Here is a 21093-nt window from a genome sequence, read left to right on the forward strand (position 1 = left end):
CATCTAATGTGACCTTTAGAGCACTGAAGGGCTGATGATTTTTCTCACATACGCCAGTTTGGAGAGAAGCTGTTGAGTGGCATCAGGCCATGTAACTAACAGCAGAAGATGAGAGGGAAGTTCAGCTCATGGGATCTCTGTTAAGCTTTGGCATTACCTGAAAAAAATTATTTTCTGGGGAAAAAAAAAAGTATTTCCTAAATTTGATTACTGATGCTCTTTTCATTACTTAATGGTTAAACACTTGAATTTTCCGATTTTCAGGGAAATCACAATTTTTTAAATATAATATTATCTTTTAGTTGGTCTTATTTTGGGAGTAGCTGGTAAATTATAGTGTACTAAATGATGTTGGCAGCAGTTATTACAGTGATAAGTGCTTGTTGATGTGTGGTGTTTTTTTTTGATTGCTTTCTCTCATCTGGACCCTTAGAATTTTTAAGTAATTCAGGGCAAGTTCAAACTGTGCCTGTCTATATCCACCTTTTACACGAAGGCATTGAGTGTCTCTAGAAAATTCTAAATCACTCCCCTATTTTCGTCGTGTAGACATGTGCTGAGACCAACAATTGGAAACAGACTTCAAACTGGAGATTGGCAGGGCCACTACAAACTGAGCAGAGAGGGAATGATGGGAAGGGTGGTTTGAGTTACTTCTCCATTCACAGAATTAAGTGAGTTTGGTGGTCTGCTCATTTCTGAGCAGGTAAGCTACAGGAGACCAACAGTTGACTCTTATCTTTTGGTTACATTTCACTGGGGAAATTATGGGGTTTTGTCTTGTTGCAATTTCAGTGGCTTGTAATAACTTATCAACTTGTCTGGTCTGCATTTATTATCCATCCGGTAAAGTTTGGCGTTTATTGTGAAGAAAACTGATAGTGGTGCTGAACAGCCGTAACTTTGTAAGGTGCCATTGCTCTACTTCATTACATGGATATTGTAACCGTGACTCGAGCAGACGGTAAGCATATTTTCTAGTACAGACAGTAATAACTGTCAGCCACTTCTGTGCCAGGGTTAGATTAGCGTGTAAGCTGATGAGTGAGAGACTTACTACTTTTGGTCCCTTGAACCATTACAACATCCGTGTATTTTCAGTGAAATAATTAGTCTTGTATCTGACAATACATGCATGTGACCACCAAGCATTCATTATACCCATTTGTATGTATAATCTCAAATACATTATACTTCACATGGATTGTTTTTTTAATATATGAAAATAATTTCTGAAAATACACGGAGGGGTTTTTGTCATGAGTGCATAGATTGTGCATGCTCTAATAGCCTTCAAGCTTCTGTCATGGGTTTGTCTTGTGCAAAATATCGTAATTGTTTAAAACACTTCTGGTATATTATTTTTGCAGTTGGGTTTTGGTAGTGGTAGGATATGGAATTTTTTAGGGCAAACCTCCTACAAATGGAGTGAAATTCTAAACCTCCTCTGATATGAGGATGAGCAGTTTGTTCAGTTGGAAAATGCATCTCCTCTGGATAATAATCTACTTGAAGGGATTAATAATGTATGCTGACATATTAATGTGATTGTCAGTGTCTTGAGCCACTCTTGTCTTTTTATTATTGTACGGCTGAAACAGAAATCAGTGGGTTTTTTTTCCTCTTCAGATTGTAAAGGTTTGCAAGGAACACAAAACACGTTTGATGTTTCAGTAGATCTAGTGGGCTGAAGGGGCCGTAGCATCCTCTGTGCAAATGTGTTCCTCTAGGATGATGCTGATTTCTAGAAGAGCTAAATTTAACATGTATACAAAACACTTTTGTGATCAGTTTCTGTAATAGTTTTACATAAATCAAGAAAGGAAGATTTGTGTGTTGCTCAAATCATGCTTTTCATGTTTATTAGGAATAAGTACATTAAATATTCTTAAGTATGAGCGCCAGAATGTAGACTTTTACATACACACATGCATAGAAATATATGCATATTAGTATCTACACACACACATGTACACAAATATATACATATGTATACAGAATAAAAAGACACAAGGTTCTAAAGAAACAATTAGTGGTCTATCTAAATGTGAGTTTGGCAGTTTTTAGTACATCAAAGACAGATAGCAATCCAGAATCTAGCTCTTTATGCTGCACAGTAGTGTAATTTCTTGTTTAAAATCTAGTAGCTATTAAAACAGAGCATGGCCCAAAAATAGAAACACCCTTTACTGAGAAGAGATCAGGCTCTAAAGGGTTGAAGAGAGGCAAAAGCAGTGTCTGTCTGTGTGAACAGCAGTGCACAGCTCTGCCTCGTATAGCAGAGAGGACTGCGGTGTGGGTTATGGGATGTCAACATACACCTTTTCTGACCTGGTACTGGCTTGTGTGCTGTGTCATGCTGGTAAAAGTGTACGTGTAGCTACCCGGGGATCTACATCAGTGAAATGATCCATTGTGAGGACTCACCTTCCCTCCACCCCAAAATTAATTTGATTTTGTTTCCTCAGGTGGTCAAGTTTTCCAATTTTTATATTGGTATGAATAGCTACCAGTAAATATACATCTTAAGAGGGAGGGTGCTGCAAGAAGTCTAGCCTCTGAAAGTGAAATGGTAGCTGTAAGTACAAATTTCTATCAACGTGCTTTGCACTGATGGAAGGTGAGCTAAATCCACAGTGCTCAAAAGGAGCCCCTGGTTTTCATGGAGCTGAGGTCACCACAGCAGCTCCTGAACTGGATCACAGTGTAGCCAACATGAGTGCTCTGGTGTGAGGAAGGAGAGGCACTGCTTTCTTCAGTAGTACAGGTTTGATCTAGGTTGGTGGTTTGAAATTGCAGGCTAGGTTCAAAGTAGCTAAATTTTCTCAGAAAGGAGAAATTAAATCTGGGGTGATTGTCTGGGGGATTCCAAACTGATTAGTTAGAAGAGCTAATCTTGCATGATCAGGAGGTTTTCATTCTGACTTAGATCACTGGCTCCTTCAGGCAGTGGATGTCATGTCTGTATATTGCTTTGCTCAGTGATTGCTCTCTTAAAATAACGAATGTTCCCTTCCCTCCTGCTCCCATATTAGTGATTAAATTTAACTCTATATCAAATCCAATTTGGAAGATTTTTCTAGTCTATTTGCCCTAGTCGTCTTGATTGATATCTTTAGGAACAAGTACCATCTTTCTTGGAGTTTTTATATTTGTTTTCTCCTCCTGAGTGTCCAGTTTGCTTCAATGTTAGAACTTAATACAAAGTTTTGTCTCTGCATCTCATCAACGTTAACTGTGTCTTTTTTCCAAAGTGTTGGTTTCTAAGTCTTATACTATCCTGCGTTCAAACTCTCAATAGACAAGTGAATAATTATTTTTTTCTGGTCATTGAAGATGGAGAGAACTTCAGTAGAAATGTATGATAACAACTGTCTTGCATAGCATGCAAGCAGAATCAAAAGCTTTGACAGCATTTGCAAAGGAATCTAAGGAGAATCACCTGCTGTGCACTGTCTTGAAAAGGAACGCAGAGTTCTTAATATTGTAAAATTTAAAAATTTTAACTCTTTCTGTCAAGATGAAAGTCAAGTAAAATCCACTATTTTACTGGGGAGCAAAAGAAATAATCATATTTGCAGTTCTGAATGTTTGAATCCATTGTTCTGCTGCAAATGAAAAAAAATAGAGATAAATAGTATTAGAAAGTACTTTATATAAATTCTGTGGTTCCAAACTTTCCAGTTTTAGCTACCACAGAAGTGGTGGTGTGATTTGAGAATATGGTGGTTTTCAGTTAAGGAACAGAAACACTACATTTTCTTTTGTTACAGACTATCATGTATTGTTCAACTATAACATTTTGCTTGGTTAAAATTAGGCCTCTCCAAAATAGAACTATTATATATTAATGGGTTTATCTCTAGACTGGTTCCTACTGTAAGCGTGCATACACAGAAGCACTCAGCATTTTGAACTTACCTGGGAGCGGTACCCTCATGTATGACTCTCTCCAGTGCTTAACGCTCTAGTTGCCCTGGAGCTCCTGGCGTGTTTTTGTGGAGCTTCTTAATGCTCGATGTAATATACTTTAATCATCTCTGCTTTGACAGCAAAAGCTCTGCTGATTGGTTAAGTTTTCACTCATAGTGCTGCTAGTGTTGACCCTGTCTGATCAGGTACATGCTGCTGTAGGAGTAGCTGCCATTCTGCCTTGGTCTGCCAGTCTTCAGATATCAGACTCACAAGAGCTCCAAGCTTTTATGCTCTTTGGATAATATGGCTACCCAAGGGTCTCTGCAACATGAACTTTGTGATCTACAACAGCTAACAGGCTCAACTGGGCTACTATTCTGACAGTAATTTTGAGTACAAGTTCTCCAATCTTCAGTGATTTGAACGTGCATATAATATGGCAAACACTGCCAGTTTCATTAAAACTTGAGATTATTGATCTAACTTTACTTATGTGATGGGAAATTGCCTATGATCTAAATGGGGGAAAAATGTAGGAAACTATTTAAACATTCCTCTGTGTGTTCTTCATGGATAGCGGGGAACTGTGTACAACATGTTAAGTATGCAGAATATCCAAAACGCACACTTAAGTGAAATTAACTGCATCATGGCACGCAGTACCAGTATGTGGCTTTTAAGGTTCTTAATTCCACAATGTTAACTTTGATTTTATTTTTTGCTGTATCATAATAGTTCTTTCTCATGTTAATTTGTTTTCTTACATCAGATTGCCAGTGAGTAGGGGGAAGTTACGTTGCTTAAAAAAGGAAGTACCTAGAAACAGAATCCTAAATTCATCATTACTTAATAACGTTTTCTTCTGGATTTTGAAACTATTGCAGAAAATTTGAAATACAGAATGATGGAATCCTGAAAATGCATATTTGATTATTATAATTATAAATATTTCCTTTCAGTCACATTATGGTGCACAAAATCATATCTTAGTCCTTTTTCTTTTGATTTGCTACTTTTCATCTTCTGTACTTATAAAATTCTGTTATGGAGTTTGGGGCAAGAGGTTAGTGTGATAATCTGTGTCTATAGTTGGAAGACTACTACTGTGGGAAAACCATAGAAGTTAACAAGCAATTTAGTTGTAGCAGAAACGATAGGGCTATAGTAGAAGCATCTAGTATTTCCTGTTTTTTTTTCAAAATATGTTACAATTTGAATAAATGCTTTGTCCCTTGCAAAACTAAAATAGTGTTTTTCTTTTAGCACTGTCACTGCTGCTCTATTCTGCCTTCCGAGCGTTTTCAGTTCAGTTCTTTAATTCGTTTTGAAGGGCTTGGGTGATCTCAAACCTTCCTGCACACTGAAATATATGTTGTATCTGCAGTTTTTTCCAGCCTGTGAAACTACTTATGTTGTGGGTTTCTTTTTAAATGTTACAGTGTATTCTGTTGATCAATGAAGTAAATATTTGAAGTTGGTTTATTTGTTGTTATTGTAGGCATTGGATCAAGACAGAACTGCACTACAGAAGGTGAAAAAATCTGTGAAAGCAATATATAATTCGGGGCAAGGTAAGACATTGTTTTCAGTTTTACATGAGAACCTAAGCATTTGATTTCAAGTTTGAGAAGTGTCTTGCAATTTATCCTGTTGAAGTGTATACCATAAGAGATGCTTATCTGTTTAGGAGTTTTTGGATTTAAAAATTTTCTTTCTTTGTTTCTGATTATACATCAGACTAATGTGTTGTCCAACTCTTTCACAGTCATATTCCTTCTCAAAGGCCTCTAGGAGAATTCCCATAAGTAAATTTTCCTGCTGTCATAACATTTCAAGCAGTTATCTTCAACTATTCAATCCAGGCAATGTCCTAGATTGAATTTATGGAGTGTACTTGTAAGTGAAATAAGAATGAGAACTTGTTAAAAAGTTTAAAAAATAAATAACTAAAAAGGAATATCTACAGATAGATGTGTTTGTTCCTTCAACACTTGGCTCCCCCCTCATAACATACAATAAAAATGACGCATCTCCCTTCTTAGATAATATAGTGGAGATTTATCACTATTTTGCTTGTTTGAAGACACTGTTGATGTTTTATTGGAGCTATAGTAATAACTTTGATGAGAGGATAGGTGGCTGGAATATGAATTGATAAACAGTTTGAGTTCAGTAACAAATGATGATCAAACACAGAACAATATACAAATTAGGTTTTTAAAATGTTATAAAGTATAAGTATCTTAAGGTCATAAAAACTGCCAAAGGCAGATAGGGTAGCAGGGTTGTACACCTTCCAATAACCATCTGGTTGTAAAGACTGGATTTTAGAAAATCCCAGTTCCTATTCCCTAGCGATAATAATCAGTTTAGCAAATATTTTCCTTATGCAGAGCCACTTCTGAGTGGTCTTAGTTTCTGTGTTGTTTTGTGTGTGCTGTTCCATTAACTCGTGTTTATGGAAGTGTGTGGGTTTTTTAATATATTGTAGATTCTTAACTTTCCTCTTCTGCCAATGACTGATATTGTTGCTCTACTAGCACCATGTTTTAATTAGCTTTTCTGTAACCTCAGTTGATGAGGAATGTTTTCCCAATAGACTGTGAAGCCTGATACAAAGTGAGAATACTATTTGGTACATGTGTATTTAGTTTTACGCTTTTAAAAGTATTCAGATGCTCCAAGCAGCTTTTCCATTTGAAAGTACCTACTTGCTGAATTTCAAAACTGATGAAAATTGTAGAACACATGAAATGTGTTCTGCCTGTTCTGAAATATATAAATGATACTAGAGATTTTAGCTATCATTTGATTTGAGTCTTGTAATAAAAGTAATACTGTTTTCAATGCCTGTAAGTAGGCCACACTATATCATGAACTAGTCGCACTGAGTAAAAGCAATAGAAGGTTGGTTAATGGTTTTAATTGGCTGCCTCTGCACTTAAAAAGGACCAGAGATAGAATCATAGAATCATACAGGTTGGAAAAGACCTCTAAGATCATCGTGTCCAACCGTCAACCCAACACCACCATGCTCACTACACCATGTCCCTAAGGGCCTCATCTACACGTCTTTTAAATACCTCCAGGGATGGTGACTCCACCACTTCCCTGGGCAGCCTGTTCCAAGGCCTGACCACTCTTTCAGTGAAGAAATTTTTCCTAATGTTCAATCTAAACCTCCCTTGGCGCAACTTGAGGCCATTTCCTCTTGTCCTATCGGTAGTTACTTGGCAGAAGAGACCAACCCCCACCTCGCTACAACCTCCTTTCAGGTAGTTGTAGAGCGCGATGAGGTCTCCCCTCAGCCTCCTCTTCTCCAGGCTAAACAACCCCAGTTCCCTCAGCCGCTCCTCATCAGACTTGTGCTCCAGGCCCTTCACCAGCTTCGTTGCCCTCCTCTGGACACGCTCCAGCACCTCCATGTCCTTCTTGTAGTGAGGGGCCCAAAACTGAACACAGGATTCGAGGTGCGGCCTCACCAGTGCCGAGTACAGGGGCACGATCACCTCCCTGCTCCTGCTGGCCACACTATTTCTGATACAGGCCAGGATGCCGTTGGCCTTCTTGGCCACCTGAGCACACTGCCGGCTCATGTTCAGCCGGCTGTCAACCAGTACCCCCAGGTCCTTTTCCTCTGGGCAGCTTTCCAGCCACTCTTCCCCAAGCCTGTAGCGTTGCCTGGGGTTGTTGTGGCCGAAGTGCAGGACCCGGCACTTGGCCTTGTTGAACCTCATACAGTTGGCCTCGGCCCATCGATCCAGCCTGTCCAGGTCCCTCTGCAGAGCCTTCCTACCCTCCAGCAGATCAACACTCCCGCCCAACTTGGTGTCGTCTGCAAACTTACTGAGGGAGCACTCGATCCCCTCGTCCAGATCATTGATGAAGATATTGAACAGGACCGGCCCCAGTACTGAGCCCTGGGGAACACTGCTCGTGACCGGCCGCCAACTGGATTTAACTCTGTTCACCACAACTCTCTGGGCTCGGCCGTCCAGCCAGTTTTTTACCCAGCGAAGAGTGTACCTGTCTAGGCCGTGAGCCGCCAGCTTCTCTAGGAGAATGCTGTGGGAGACAGTGTCAAAGGCCTTACTGAAGTCCAAGTAGACCACATCCACTGCCTTTCCCTCATCCACTAGGCGGGTCACCTGGTCATAGAAGGAGATCAGGTTGGTCAAGCAGGACCTGCCTTCCATGAACCCGTGCTGGCTGGGCCTGATCCCCTGGTTGTCCCGGACATGGCTCGTGAGCACCCTCAAAACCAACCGCTCCATGATCTTCCCCGGCACCGAGGTCAGGCTGACCGGTCTGTAGTTCCCCAGATCCTCCCTCCGGCCCTTCTTGTAGATGGGAGTCACATTGGCGAGCCTCCAGTCGTCCGGGACCTCCCCAGTTAACCAGGACTGCTGGTAAATGATGGAGAGCGGCTCGGCAAGCTCCTCCGCCAGCTCCCTCAGTACCCTCGGGTGGATCCCATCCGGCCCCATAGACTTGTGAACGTCCAGGTGGCATAGCAGGTCATGAACTTCATCCTCTTGAATTATGGGGGGTTTATCCTGCTCGTCGTCCCTGTCTTCCAGCTCAGGGGGCTGAGTACCCTGAGGATAACCATTCTGACTACTAAAGACTGAGGCAAAGAAGGCGTTGAGTACCTCAGCCTTTTCCTCCTCCTTGGTGGCAACGTTCCCCCCCGCATCCAATAGAGGATGGAGATTCTCCTTGGCTCTCCTTTTGTCATTAACATACTTATAAAAGCATTTTTTGTTGTCTCTCACGACAGTGGCCAGGTTGAGTTCTAGCCGGGCTTTTGCCTTTCTAATTTCCTCTCTGCACGACCTAACGCGATCCCTGTACTCTTCCTGAGTTGCCTGCCCCTTCTTCCAAAGGTGGTAAACTCTCCTTTTTTCCCTGAGTCCCGGCCAGAGCTCCCCGTTCAGCCAGGCCGGTCGCCTTCCCCGCCCGTTCTTCTTGCGGCACATGGGGACAGCCCGCTCCTGCGCCTTTAAGACTTCCTTCTTGAAGAACGTCCAGCCTTCCTGGACCCCTTTGCCCTTCAGGACTGTCTCCCAAGGGACCCTCTCGACCAGTGTCCTGAGCAGGCCAAAGTCCGCCCTCCGGAAGTCCATGGTAGAGGTTTTGCTGGCCCCCCTCTTTACTTCCCCAAGTATCGAAAATTCTACCATTTCATGGTCGCTAAGCCCAAGCCGGCCTCCGACCACCACATCTCCCACCAGCCCTTCTCTGTTCGTGAACAGCAGGTCAAGCGAGGCATCTCCCCTGGTGGGCTCGCTTACCAGCTGCGTCAGGAAGTTATCCTCCACACACTCCAGGAACCTCCTCGACTGTTTCCTCTCTGCCGTGTGGTATTTCCAGCAGACATCCGGAAAGTTGAAGATAGGTAGCTGTTTTTCTCTTTTTTTTTTTCTTTTTTTTTTTGAACAAGTTTTGTTTCAAAGGTGCAAGTTAGTATGAATTCTTTTGGATGAAGAAAGCACTATACATAACACTCTAGCTCCCTCTTCAGAATGCTGTTGTGATAGGCTACATTATAATTTGAAAAGGTATGTACAGGAGGCAATTCATGCAGTAAGTGATAAACATAAACTAGGATTAGTAAGAGCAAGACTAAAAGCATGTGTTATACATGTGAAACCTTGTAAAAATAAATATAAAAAAGTGACTGAATTAAAACTTAAACTCATTTTGCCTGCTGGTACAGAGAGAATTGCTAAGCCAGCTATTTTCTTATGCTTCAGTGATGAAAGTGGATTTTGTTGATGTTTAACTTCATGTAAAACATACTAAAACCAGCTGTAAAATGCATTGTTGTTTATCAGTTCAAGCAAGAGTTCAGTGGCTATTTTTGTATTTCAAAAGAAAGCCTCTACCTACAAAGCCTCTACCTACATTTTGAGAATTCAAAATTGGAATTTTCTTTTACAAATTTGTTTGCTAGAGGGTGAGACCATATTTAAATTACTAGAGTAGGAAATGTTTTTTTAAAACTTCCCTGCTTCATAATCTCCTTTTGACAACTCTAGCTGGACTGGTGAGAAATGGTTATTCAGGGGCAAAAGAAATTATCTCTTCAGTTCAGTAATCCAATTCATACTCTACCAAAAGTCATAGCTAGGATTTTTTGGGTTGTATTGGGGTTTTTGTTTTGTTTTGTTTTTTGCCTGAAGTAACATTTGAACAGTGACATTTACACAGTGCAATGTCTCATACACAATTCTTCAGAAAAACCTAGCCCTCTGGTGTGTTGGTTTGTTCTTCTTCATTACTGAATCATGAACCGCAAGGGACTCTCTTCTGTTACGAAGAGAGCTTAAATGTCACCCGAATACTTTTTGCTTTTTTTGCACATCCCTCACCCATTTGTCGTATTTAGATTTAGATCTGCTGCTGTGGAAATGAAAACATACCGCCTCAGAAATGTGAAAATCCCTTTGAAAGATCCCATCCCTTTTTCCCTATCTGAAAGTACTGTTTGGGAAAGTACTGTTTATGAAATCCAGTGAGACATGCAAATTGATACCTCTTTCTCACCTCTTCCTCCTTATCTGGCTTGCTGTTTATGTCTCGCATGATAGATTGCATCTGTAACTAGGAACCATCTTACATGAATGGTGCTTGAACTTAATGGAGAATCTGTTCTGACTAGCTTTCCCATAACATTTGGATTGAATTGTAACAGCAGGAGCTTGCACAATTAGTTTTGTTGTAGATTTTTCAATAGCTCTTTTTCATTAGTTCCCTGGTATAAATCCCAAATATAGTCAAAAGAATTTACACAATGGAGAAATAAAAACATAAAATCCATGCAAGACCAAAGGTACTGAGTCGGACCAGCAGTGCACGTGTCTCCTGCAATGATCAACAGCAGATGCTTGAGGAAGTAGAAGAACGGTGCAAAGATGGAGTGATTTTTTTTTTAATTCTTTTTTTTTTTTTTTAAGACTTTCTCAGCTCACAGTGATATGAAGGCCAGGAATTACTGAGTCAAGACTGATATCATGGTGCTTGATACTTCTTAATGGACTTTTACAATTCATTTTATCTAAGGAATTTAAATTCATGTAAATCTTTATCATTCATAGTCTTGCATCAATCTAGTTAAATGTACCCTTGCTCCCTTGCGAAGTTGTTCCGTGCATGGTCTTCAGGCCTCAAGTACCCTGAGGAGCAGACTGGCCCTGTCTCAAAGCATTGGCCTCAAGCCCGCCAGAATGACTCATTTGATGTGAAATTGAGGGACTTTTGCGAGTTCTGGGGCTCGCGAATTGTAGGGGGCTTTGAAGTCCCAAAGTTTGCTGCAGTAGTGTTGAAGGACTTTTTGGTGGATGAATCCAAACTGGATTCAGTGTCATCCGTTCTACCTGTTGAAATAGGTTTCTGGATTGAGTTGTTTCTGCAATCACCCACAATATCCCTCTTTTGAACTCAGCAGCTTGGGGGGTGGTTTGCTTGTTTGTTTTTTGCAGAAACTGTCACGTACATTTAATCATCCTTACTCTCTTTCTCCAAAATGGCAGCATAGGCTTTCTTTTTTAGAACAGGGAAGAGGAGTGAATTTTGGGGGAACAGTGACAGGAACTTCACACAATATTAAGGGTTTAAGCATGCTATGGCAATGTTTTTATGTTGCTCTATTGCATGCTCTGTTTATTTCTTAATAATTTCTGATGTTCAGCTTTGTTTTGCTTGGTACTGAATGTTGAGGTGATGTAACTCCAGTATGTTTCTTTATAATGTCTAGTTACACAATAACTTCTTAAAGTTAGTAGTGTTTTCCCTCGTGTGTTGTGCTGCCTAATGCACGCTTTCCTACATTGGCCATTCAGCGTGGGATTCCCAGGTGCTAGCCTGTTGCCGTAGACTCTGTGCGCAGTTAATGGATGTATGTAGAGACTGCCAGGATGAGACACATCTGACTTCCTGCGCGATTAGATTAGGATGAGCTGAACTGTAATGTGTCCTATCCTGAACGTAAGGGAAAGGGTAGACCCCAACCTCCAATATGGATATCTTTGTTGTAGAAGTCTGTGCTTGGACAGATTAATCTCATCTTTGGAGTCAGCTTTTGTTTCTATTGCCCTGAATAATTTATAGTATTGTATGGAAAAGAAGAATAGAGTTTATCACTATGAATCTTATTTCCTAACTCATTTATAACTTGTTAAACGATGTGGGCCTGATCACTGTTCCATACAGGACTTCACTGGTGACCTCACTCTGTTGAGAAAATTAGCTTTTTATTCCTTCCTTTCCCCCACGTCATCTTTTTGACCTGTTTTCCCTCTGTATGAGGCTCACCCCTGTTACCCTTTGCTTAGTTCCTTTTAGTGTTTTGATGAGGGACAGACCTTTCCAGAAATCCAAACAGATATTTTAATGTGGATTTCCTCTCCCCACAAGCCTGTTCATCCCCTGGGGGGGAGTTTTGTGAAGTAAAAATTTATTTTTACAAAACCCGTGTTTCTTCTTCAGCATTTTGTATTTATCCACATGTCCACTAATTCTGTTCTGCACTGTAATTTCTACAAATTTGCCTGAGGACTGTGTCAGCATTACTGCTCTGCTGGTGCATACTTGAATTCCGAGTTCTCTCTGGAGCTCTTATTAAAAATAGCTATTATATTTGCTTCTCATTCTTCCTGTCGTATTAAGGCTGTTATAAATAAGAGGCTTTACTTTACAATTCTATAGTTTGCCTATTTTATTCTTCTGTACTTGGGTCTAAGTGACTTGCCATTGCTCATTTTGTCAGCTTTTATGAATTCTACTGTAAGCACTTAGATTTGGTATAAATCCAATGGAGCAAAGTTGAAAGGATTCTTCTATGAGAACTTCTTCAAGCACGTCAGCGATGAACACAGATGCAAAAAGAAGTAATTTACCTTTTTGGGCTGGCTTATCTCTCTTATCTCTCCGTACTCTTATACCGTGGTGATCTAGAGAACATTGCAGACTCACTGAGATGCTCCTTGCTCTGGAAATCTTTGAAAGAGGCTTTTATTACTTTTCCCTTCAGCAATCTCCATCCAGAAGGCATTATTGTTATCGAGACCAGATAAGAATATGGTGGTCAAATATTTTTTTCTTTTCTATTATTTTTTCATTAGATTTCAGCTTTGTGAAGGATGAAATGAGAAGGGATGCTTTCTTATTTCAAATAACTTCTTTTGCCATGCTTTTTAACCTTGCCAGCTTTCTTGCTTTTTCTAAAGTCCTTCTGAGTCTTTTTTCATGTATGTGTTTTTCCATTCATAAATGCAGCTTGGCTCTGACCTTGGTTATTTTTCCTCTGGCTACCCGTGGAACAAAGCCGTTTTATAAGTGCAACATAAAAATAGTTTCAAGTTGACCAGGATTCTGAATCATGATTCTTTTTTTTTTTTTTGGACTTAACCAGATATGCAGAGGTAATTCCCAGTAATAAAGATGTTCTTCAGGTTTCTTTGGTTGTAATTTTAAGTATAATCAGTGACAGGAGAGAGTTGCGCTTGTGCATTTTTCTCCTGTAAATTACTTAACTTCCTTTTTTTTTTGTTCTTCAGTGTTTGCAGGATAATATATCTGGACAAAACTCTTTTAGACAAAGGAAATTTAAGGCTTTAATTCTAGTGACGTGTTTTCTAGCTCCAGTATATAAAGACTGTTCTTTAACCTTTCTTCACAGTATTTGTTCTTCAGTTTCCTTACTTAATATGCACAAGTAGACATGAATTTCACTGGGTTCAGAAGCATATGCTAAAATTTTGGTAACTTTTGAATGGGAAATAAACATAGTACTTAATGTTATGGGTTTCAATGAAAGAGTACAAATTCTTTATATGCCTTGGGAATTTGATCTAAGTCTTCTGTCTTCGTCCTGGGAAAAGTTTACCACAGGGTGGTGGCTTTAGGCATAGACAACTTCAGGTGACTGCCTGGGGCAGCAGAACAAGGTGGGATTCAGCCCTGGGAATCCTTAAGCCTGAGCCTCCGCAGTGCTCGGGGCTCAGGGCAAGAGTGCTCCCTGCTTCTGGTGAGTATTACTGTGTAGCAGAAGGCTGCTGTAAGCTGCTGTGGCTGTCGTTCCTTCCTCAGTTGCTTGGATTTGTGCCTTCAGGTGCATTTGTATTATTTCCTCCTCTTAACACATAATCCTCAATATACGCATTATAGTGCAGAACTGAGGGTTGCCGCAACATTGCTGTGCAACAAGCCCTACCAGGGTTTTCTAAAAAACAAAGGTAAATTCTGTGCTGAGTGTTTCTCAGAGATAGACTAGAATAGAGTATTTCAGTCAGAAGGGACCTATAATGATCATCTAGTCCAACTGCCTCCAGTTGAAGATGTGAATTTTGGAGAAGAAAAGATGCATCTTTCAGCTCAGAAAATAACACTCCTGTATCCAGTCGAGTATGTTGCTTCATACTACATCTGCTGTTCTGTAAGGAGGTCCTCAACATGGGCTCAGGTACTGCCTGCCTTGTCAGATCCCATCGGGGAGGGGATGATTGGTGAGGCCCCTTTGAAGGGAGCTCTCTTCATCAATGGGAGCAGAGCCCATCCTCAAATGCCCATGATTCTGGCACCTCTCGGGGAGCTGCTGAAGGAGGAGGATGTCTGTTTGGGGAAGCTGTTCTATTTTCATCAGTACTGAGCTTTGTTTATGATATTGAGAAGACTTGAGCCAGTTTTAGAAGGCAAACATTATCCTTTGTATGTACTGCTGTCAGTGTTCGTGTATCCCTCTCTAGGGGTATTAAAGTCCTTCCTACAGTACTTGTATCTAAGGAAGTAAACATCAAGTCATGCACGTTTATAGCTTTCTTTATGTAAAGGAAATTCTATTAGGACACTAGGAAGTCATTTCTGTGTTTGCATGAGGTATTTACAGGGAGATTAAAGCATGTTCTTTGCTCTAAGCATGTTGGTTTTCATATGTTGTATTTTAGCATAGGCTACATTGCAGATTTAGTTTTTCATCTATGTGCCCTTAAAGTCAAGTAGGGAACTACCTTACCTCTTCAATAGAAAATATTTCTTCTCCTTTTACAAGATTTACGTTGATAATTACGTAAAAATTAGAAATCTGTTATTCTTATACAGTACTTGAATTTTGTGTGTATATGTGTGGTAATTGCAGAAGTACTCCTTTTACATCATAATCAAAACCTCATTTCTAGGTTTAGATGATATGCGATCTGGGATTCTTGAGAATTTCCTATATATTGTTCTAGGACAATGATCTGCTTCCTTTTTCTGACTGGGAATTTCTTTTGCCTTTCCACAAATAAAGGAAACAGTCTTCTTCAGCTCTTTTTTCAGCTCTTTACAAAATTATTTTTGAAAATGCTCTATGAAACAACACAGCGCTTAAAATCAAAATGCTAGGAAATATGGTGAGGTTAGAAGTGCTTCACAGGCAAGAACGGGCATTCCATGATCGAGCAGATTTCTTTCTGACCTTGTTCCATTATCCTTCCTTTTCCTTCAGCACAGTAGGGTACATTTGAGCTTTATTAGCTCAGGATTGCATAAGCCAAAGCTCCTTCTTAGATAAAGTCGTCTGTGTATATTTATGCAACAGCTTTTACATCAAAACAAAATGCATATTTTATTATTATATAGTGGTTTCCTTGGTTTTAGTGTTAAGCTATTTGATTAAAACCGTATGCTTTTGGAACAGTTTTATTAAAAACATACTCTTTGAGTTATAACCCATATTAACATGTGACTAAATATTTGGCCTTTTGAAAACCTCGGTGTTAATGTCTGATTTTAGAATGTAACTTGTCTGATGTGTGGGGTTTGGTTTTGGTAATAAACATTGCGATTGATTTTTTTTTTTTTGTCTTCTAATAAGTTTTCACTTCTTTTTGTTGGAGCTTTAGTGCACTGTTGTTTTGAGTACCCGTAATACCTTAGAAGTGTTATTGTTTAACTGTTTAACTCCTCTTCATCAGCTCTTAGTTAATGTCAGAGTAGATTCATGCGTTGTGGGACATTATCCCCAAGCCTTGTTTGAAACTTGTCTTTTTTTTTCTTTTTCTTTTTGGTTTTCTGCTCCCTCCTCCTCCCCCCATAATTCAAATGCTCTCAGGCAATATGACAACTTGAAGAATAAAAAACTTGCAGGTCTTTTGGGGAAAAACATGGTACCTATTGGCAACTATTCTCTCTTTTTTTCCCCTCTTTCATTGCACAGAACTTGTTCTAGTTAGAATAGCTCTGTGGTTTTGTGTTTGTGGCTTACAGAAAAAAAAACATAGTAAGACTAGGAAACTCATTAAAGTGAATTGTTGATTTACTTAATACCAACAATATTCCTCAAAGAGAGATGGAGGTGATAAAGTGTGTCCCAAAGGGCTGTAGTGGCAAATTTTCTATTTAAAGATGCTAAGATGGAAGTAACAAAAAATATGCAAACAAATGCTAGAAAGGAAAGTAATAAAAGCAGGAAAAACATTTCAGGCACAATGGTCTGTAATTCAGAATTTCCTTCATCCTTGAGTTAAGGATTTTGCTCACTTTCACTGGCTTCAATGTCATCTTCTTGGTTCTGACCTCTCTGTATGTCCAATTTGATATTAAATATATTGAAACAAGACTTTGGCTACATACCAATATACCTTCCATTCTGTGGGGTAACTCAGTTTTACAAAGCAGGTGAAAAGGGTATCTTTGTCTGTAAGACAAGTTTCTTCTTTTGAACTTGCAGTCTGATTCTGACTTGGTCTCCTTAGTTTTATGTCTGATACTATTGACTTTATTTGTTCTGCAAAAGTATCCTACATTACAATAAAAAAAAAGTTTGCATTACAGTAGACAATTATAAATTCCTATGTTGTTTAAAAAATGAGCACATGTACTTATATTCGATTGAACTTTTATTGATCTTATTACTTTATTAACAACTACAGAGCTTTTTTTCATAGATGTATTAATTTAAAAGAAGGATATATATGTCTATTGCTAAATAGTTCTTTTTAGTTTAAAATTATTGTAATTTTCAGTAAATGCATTCACTTCTGGCTTTTTTGAAAGTACTGTTTGTCCGTTGGTTTGTCACTATATTGCAATACATAAGCTTAAAATAATAATTGACTGTCTACAAGAAAGAAATCTTATGACTTTTAATTTTTTTTGCAGATCATGTTCAAAATGAAGAAAACTATGCACAAGTACTAGATAAATTCGGAAGTAATTTTTTAAGTCGGGATAATCCAGATCTTGGCACAGCTTTTGTAAAATTTTCCACGCTTACTAAGGAATTATCAACGCTACTGAAGAACCTGGTGAGGAGTTTCAAACTTCCTTAGTTTTTTAGTTTTTCCCAAAATAAAGTACAACAACTTCATGATCCTGATGACTGATGGTAATTTTAGAGATGCTTTCAGTTTTTTTCAAAAACCAACACAATAATTTCTGCAGAGATTATCTCTAAAGAGTGTTATTACACGCTCACTGTGTTTGATTGTTAATTGGCAGTTAAGAAGAAAAATATAAATGTTGAGACATCACTTGAGGCATCATTCTCAAGTGATTGATGGTGATATATATCTCTTCTTATGGACCTTAATTTTAAATCATTCTCTGACTTGAAGTCTTTCCAGTTAAAAATCCAATACCATTAGTTATGGCTTTTTTGTCTTACCTCAAAAAGAGAAACTTTTACTTGTTGGAAGAAAAATAACGATTTGGGGAGCATGCTTAAATGGTGTTAATAGTCCATTCTCCTCGTGATATACAAAGGATCCATTGCTTAAATATTAGGCTTATGAAGGGGTTTTAAAGGTTTGTCTCATCTAAAGTTTCTCGTAGGCCTTTTACTTCTGAAAGCTGGATAATAAAACTGTAGTCATAGCAAATATCTTTGAATACTGAAAGTAACGAAGCCACACTTCTTTTGAAATCTTGTTTCATGGATTTGATAGAATTGAAGCTACTTTCTGAATACAACAGCTATGTCTTTCTTGTAGTTGGGCTTATCTCCAAGCTTTTTTGGTGTGTAAAGTATAAGCAATATTACAGGTTTTCTTTCCTAGGGTCCCTAGCATGAGCACAACTGCTTTAGGTCACATCAAAGGTCCATGTAGCCAGCTTCGATAGTTGCCCAAGAATGAATCTTAGGGAAGAGTGTAGCAGGAGAGCAAACATATAGGGAGAACTTCTGTACTGTGATCATGAAAAGAGTCTTCAGCTCAGAGGTGTTGGAGCTGGAGGCAGTATCTTTTGCTTTCTAGTCCTCGTTAGGTATTACTTCCATGAATTTGTCTAAGGATTTCTTGAATGTATGCTATACTTGGCACAGAATATGATGGATTCCTCCAGAGTGCTAAAATGAACTCTCTCTGAAATGTCAGTTCTATTTCTTGTGAACCTGATCCTTTCATTTATTGTTTCCCGATTCTTATATCTTAGAAAAAATGTAAGAATTTCCCTATTTGCCCCAGGAATTTACAGGTAGCTATCATTCTTCCTTTCCCTTCCTCTGTTACTTTTCTAGCTTGAGTCTTAGTTATTCCATAACTTGGATTGTCCTTGTTGGTCCTTTCTGTATCTTCTCTTAGTACTATTATACCCTCTTCTGAAATGAGGGGGTACAAATGTGAAGATGGTTCCATTTCTTTTTCCTTTTATGAAGGCTGATTGCTGAGCATTGAGATTGATGTTTTCAAGGGATTCTGTGTTGTAACTTCAAGGTATTTTTTCCTTGAGATGTTTTTTTTGATGATTGTTATTTCATAAGCATGATTCTGTATGCAGTTTTTTCTCCTTATGCATCACTTGACATTTTTCAGCATAGACTTCAATCTTTAATTTCATTCTTTCAGGAGTAAGTCTTACAATGTTCTTATGCAACTCTTCATACCTGGCTTTTGCTTTACTCCCCAGAATAGCTTAGTATCAGCAGACATTCTCACCTGACTCTCTGCACTCTTCTGAGATTCACTTATAAACATCTCAGACTGCACAGGCCCTAACACACTCAAAATGGGCTGTCACTTCTGACCTCTTATGCTTGGGCTTATTTCTGCCTTCTGAGTCTTGCCTCTTCTTCATCACCTACTTACTCATCTAAGGATGATCACACTTATCCTAATGAAGCTTACTTTCTTTAGGAGCTTTGCTCCGCCCTATTACCTACATCATCCTTTGTTTCAATGTTGGCAGTTTTAAAGACCAGTAGATATGCAAGGGACCTGCTTTCCTCTGTAAAGACTTCTGTGGTTCTGGGTTTTTTTGGCCTCCTTTAATCTTACTTTAGCACACAATTAAAAATAAGTATTTTAAAATGTGTGTTAAAGTGCAGTTTGAGGACAGTTTGGGACTAGAACTCAAGTTTGTTGGAAGCTCTCTGGACCACATCATTCCTCAGGGCTTCCACAGAAATTTTTAACTTCTTTCAACTGGCAAACAAGAAGTGGGGGATTATTTATTTATTTATTTATTTATTTAAGGTAGTGCTGATTGAGAGGAAAAAGCACTTTTAACTTAAGAAGCCACACTCATTCAAAACGTTACACTATTTCGGCTAGACTATGAAGCATTATCTGTCTAAATTCTTGTTGACAGGATTTAGAATAGGCTATTCCCTAACTTACTTCATTCAGCAGTCTCAAGTAGACAATGAGCTTATTTTACAAATGTCTCAGCATTTTAAAAACGCTTATTTTTCATCGTTTTTCCCTCCAAGATAGATAATTCTGCTTTCTTGAGCCACTGTTGTTCTTAAGCATGAGTCTGATTAATACAATTACACTGAAAGTAAAAGATTTTTATAATATGGAAATAGAAGTTGAGGTCCAGTGAAAAAGCAGTTGAGAGGAGGGCTGTATAATGTCACTGGTAAAGCCCCACAGTAGGTGCTGAGGCTTATGTTAATAAAAGTAATTGAAAAAATGGCAGTAGGTATTAAGATGAATGGCAAGCTAACAGGCTTTTTTGTTTTTTACATAGAGCAGATTGTTGCTGCCTTATTTAATAAATGTACAATAAAATAATGAATGGTCTTAAAAGACAGGAAGATGAAGAAGGAATGGAGCTACACAGTAGGCAACAAAAAAAACTTCAAAAATTTGGATCTGTTTTTATTAAATCTTTTGAACTTTAATTATAAGCCATTAAATATTTTCTTATTAATTGTGATATTATGCATATTTCATGAGAAGGAGGGTACAGAATAATTTATTTTCTTCTGTGTGAAGGAATTATAGAGTGATCGCTTCGAGAGTGATCTTCACTTACTTACTGTGATCACTTACTATGAAGTAAAGCCAGCAACTTGTATTACATATACAACTTTTGGAAACCATCATTTTGAAATGATTGCTTTGCACACAAGGTCAAGAATAAAAGCATAGCCATTAATCATTTTAACAAAAACAAATAAGTTGCTATGCAAATTTTACTATAAACTGTTGATGTTATCACTAAATATTACATCTGAAACTTAAAACATAAATATCATGTTATATATTTGAGTGGTTTTTTTTTAAGATTGATACACAATGACCACTTCTGTAACATTTTGTAAAGGTAATTACATTGTGATTAGCCATTGTCAACATTGGCCTACGTTTTCAGCAATCTCTGAGTGTCCCACCAGAATTGGTTTCTCTGCTTTTTACTACTTCTACCTCCTTTCCTGTTCCAGGTTTCATTCTTTATGCAGTAATTCATAATAATAATGCATTAAAAAGCTGTATGAAGATCTGCATCTGTGAAACTGAGTCTGTCAATATCTTTAAGTTGATCTAGATGAGGTTTTGGAAGAACATTTGGAGCACTTGCAGATTACTCGTTTTTTTTAAATTTTGCATGGTGCTTGGCTTTTTCCGAATGTTTAAAGCCTGTTTTTTCCCCACATTCCTTTCCTGTAAATGTCCTCAGCTAATCTTTGGGGGCAAATTATCTCCTCTTCACATCCCTCCTCCCCACATTATCATATGTATTTCCATCTGTTAAGGTTTTTTTCCTTTATTTTGCTCTGGATATGAGACTGTTTTGCTTTGTTATCAGACGTGTTCTAATTCATTTGGGCTACTGTTTTATCAAGTCTTCAACAATGTAATAAATTAGTCCAAAATCTTACCATATGAGAGTAGTACACTGCTATTTGGGTGGTTTTTTTTTTTTTTCTAGCTGACATACTAGCTGGCTACTGTTCAGTAATTTCAAGCC

At 38.5% G+C, this 21093-nt stretch overlaps 1 protein-coding gene across 2 annotated transcripts in view; it reads left to right on the forward strand.

Annotated features, from left to right (window-relative positions):
* ASAP1 (ArfGAP with SH3 domain, ankyrin repeat and PH domain 1) overlaps window positions 1-21093 on the forward strand; it is a 166174-nt gene that overhangs the window by 70829 nt on the left and 74252 nt on the right. For both annotated transcript variants that reach the window (XM_075141157.1, XM_075141158.1), the window contains 2 exons: window positions 5414-5486; window positions 17059-17204. In XM_075141157.1, the coding sequence (XP_074997258.1) occupies window positions 5414-5486; window positions 17059-17204 (219 nt within the window). The remainder of the gene's footprint in view (window positions 1-5413; window positions 5487-17058; window positions 17205-21093) is intronic.

Source organism: Calonectris borealis, chromosome 2 (assembly GCF_964195595.1).
Source record: "Calonectris borealis chromosome 2, bCalBor7.hap1.2, whole genome shotgun sequence".
Taxonomy (NCBI): Eukaryota; Metazoa; Chordata; class Aves; order Procellariiformes; family Procellariidae; genus Calonectris; species Calonectris borealis.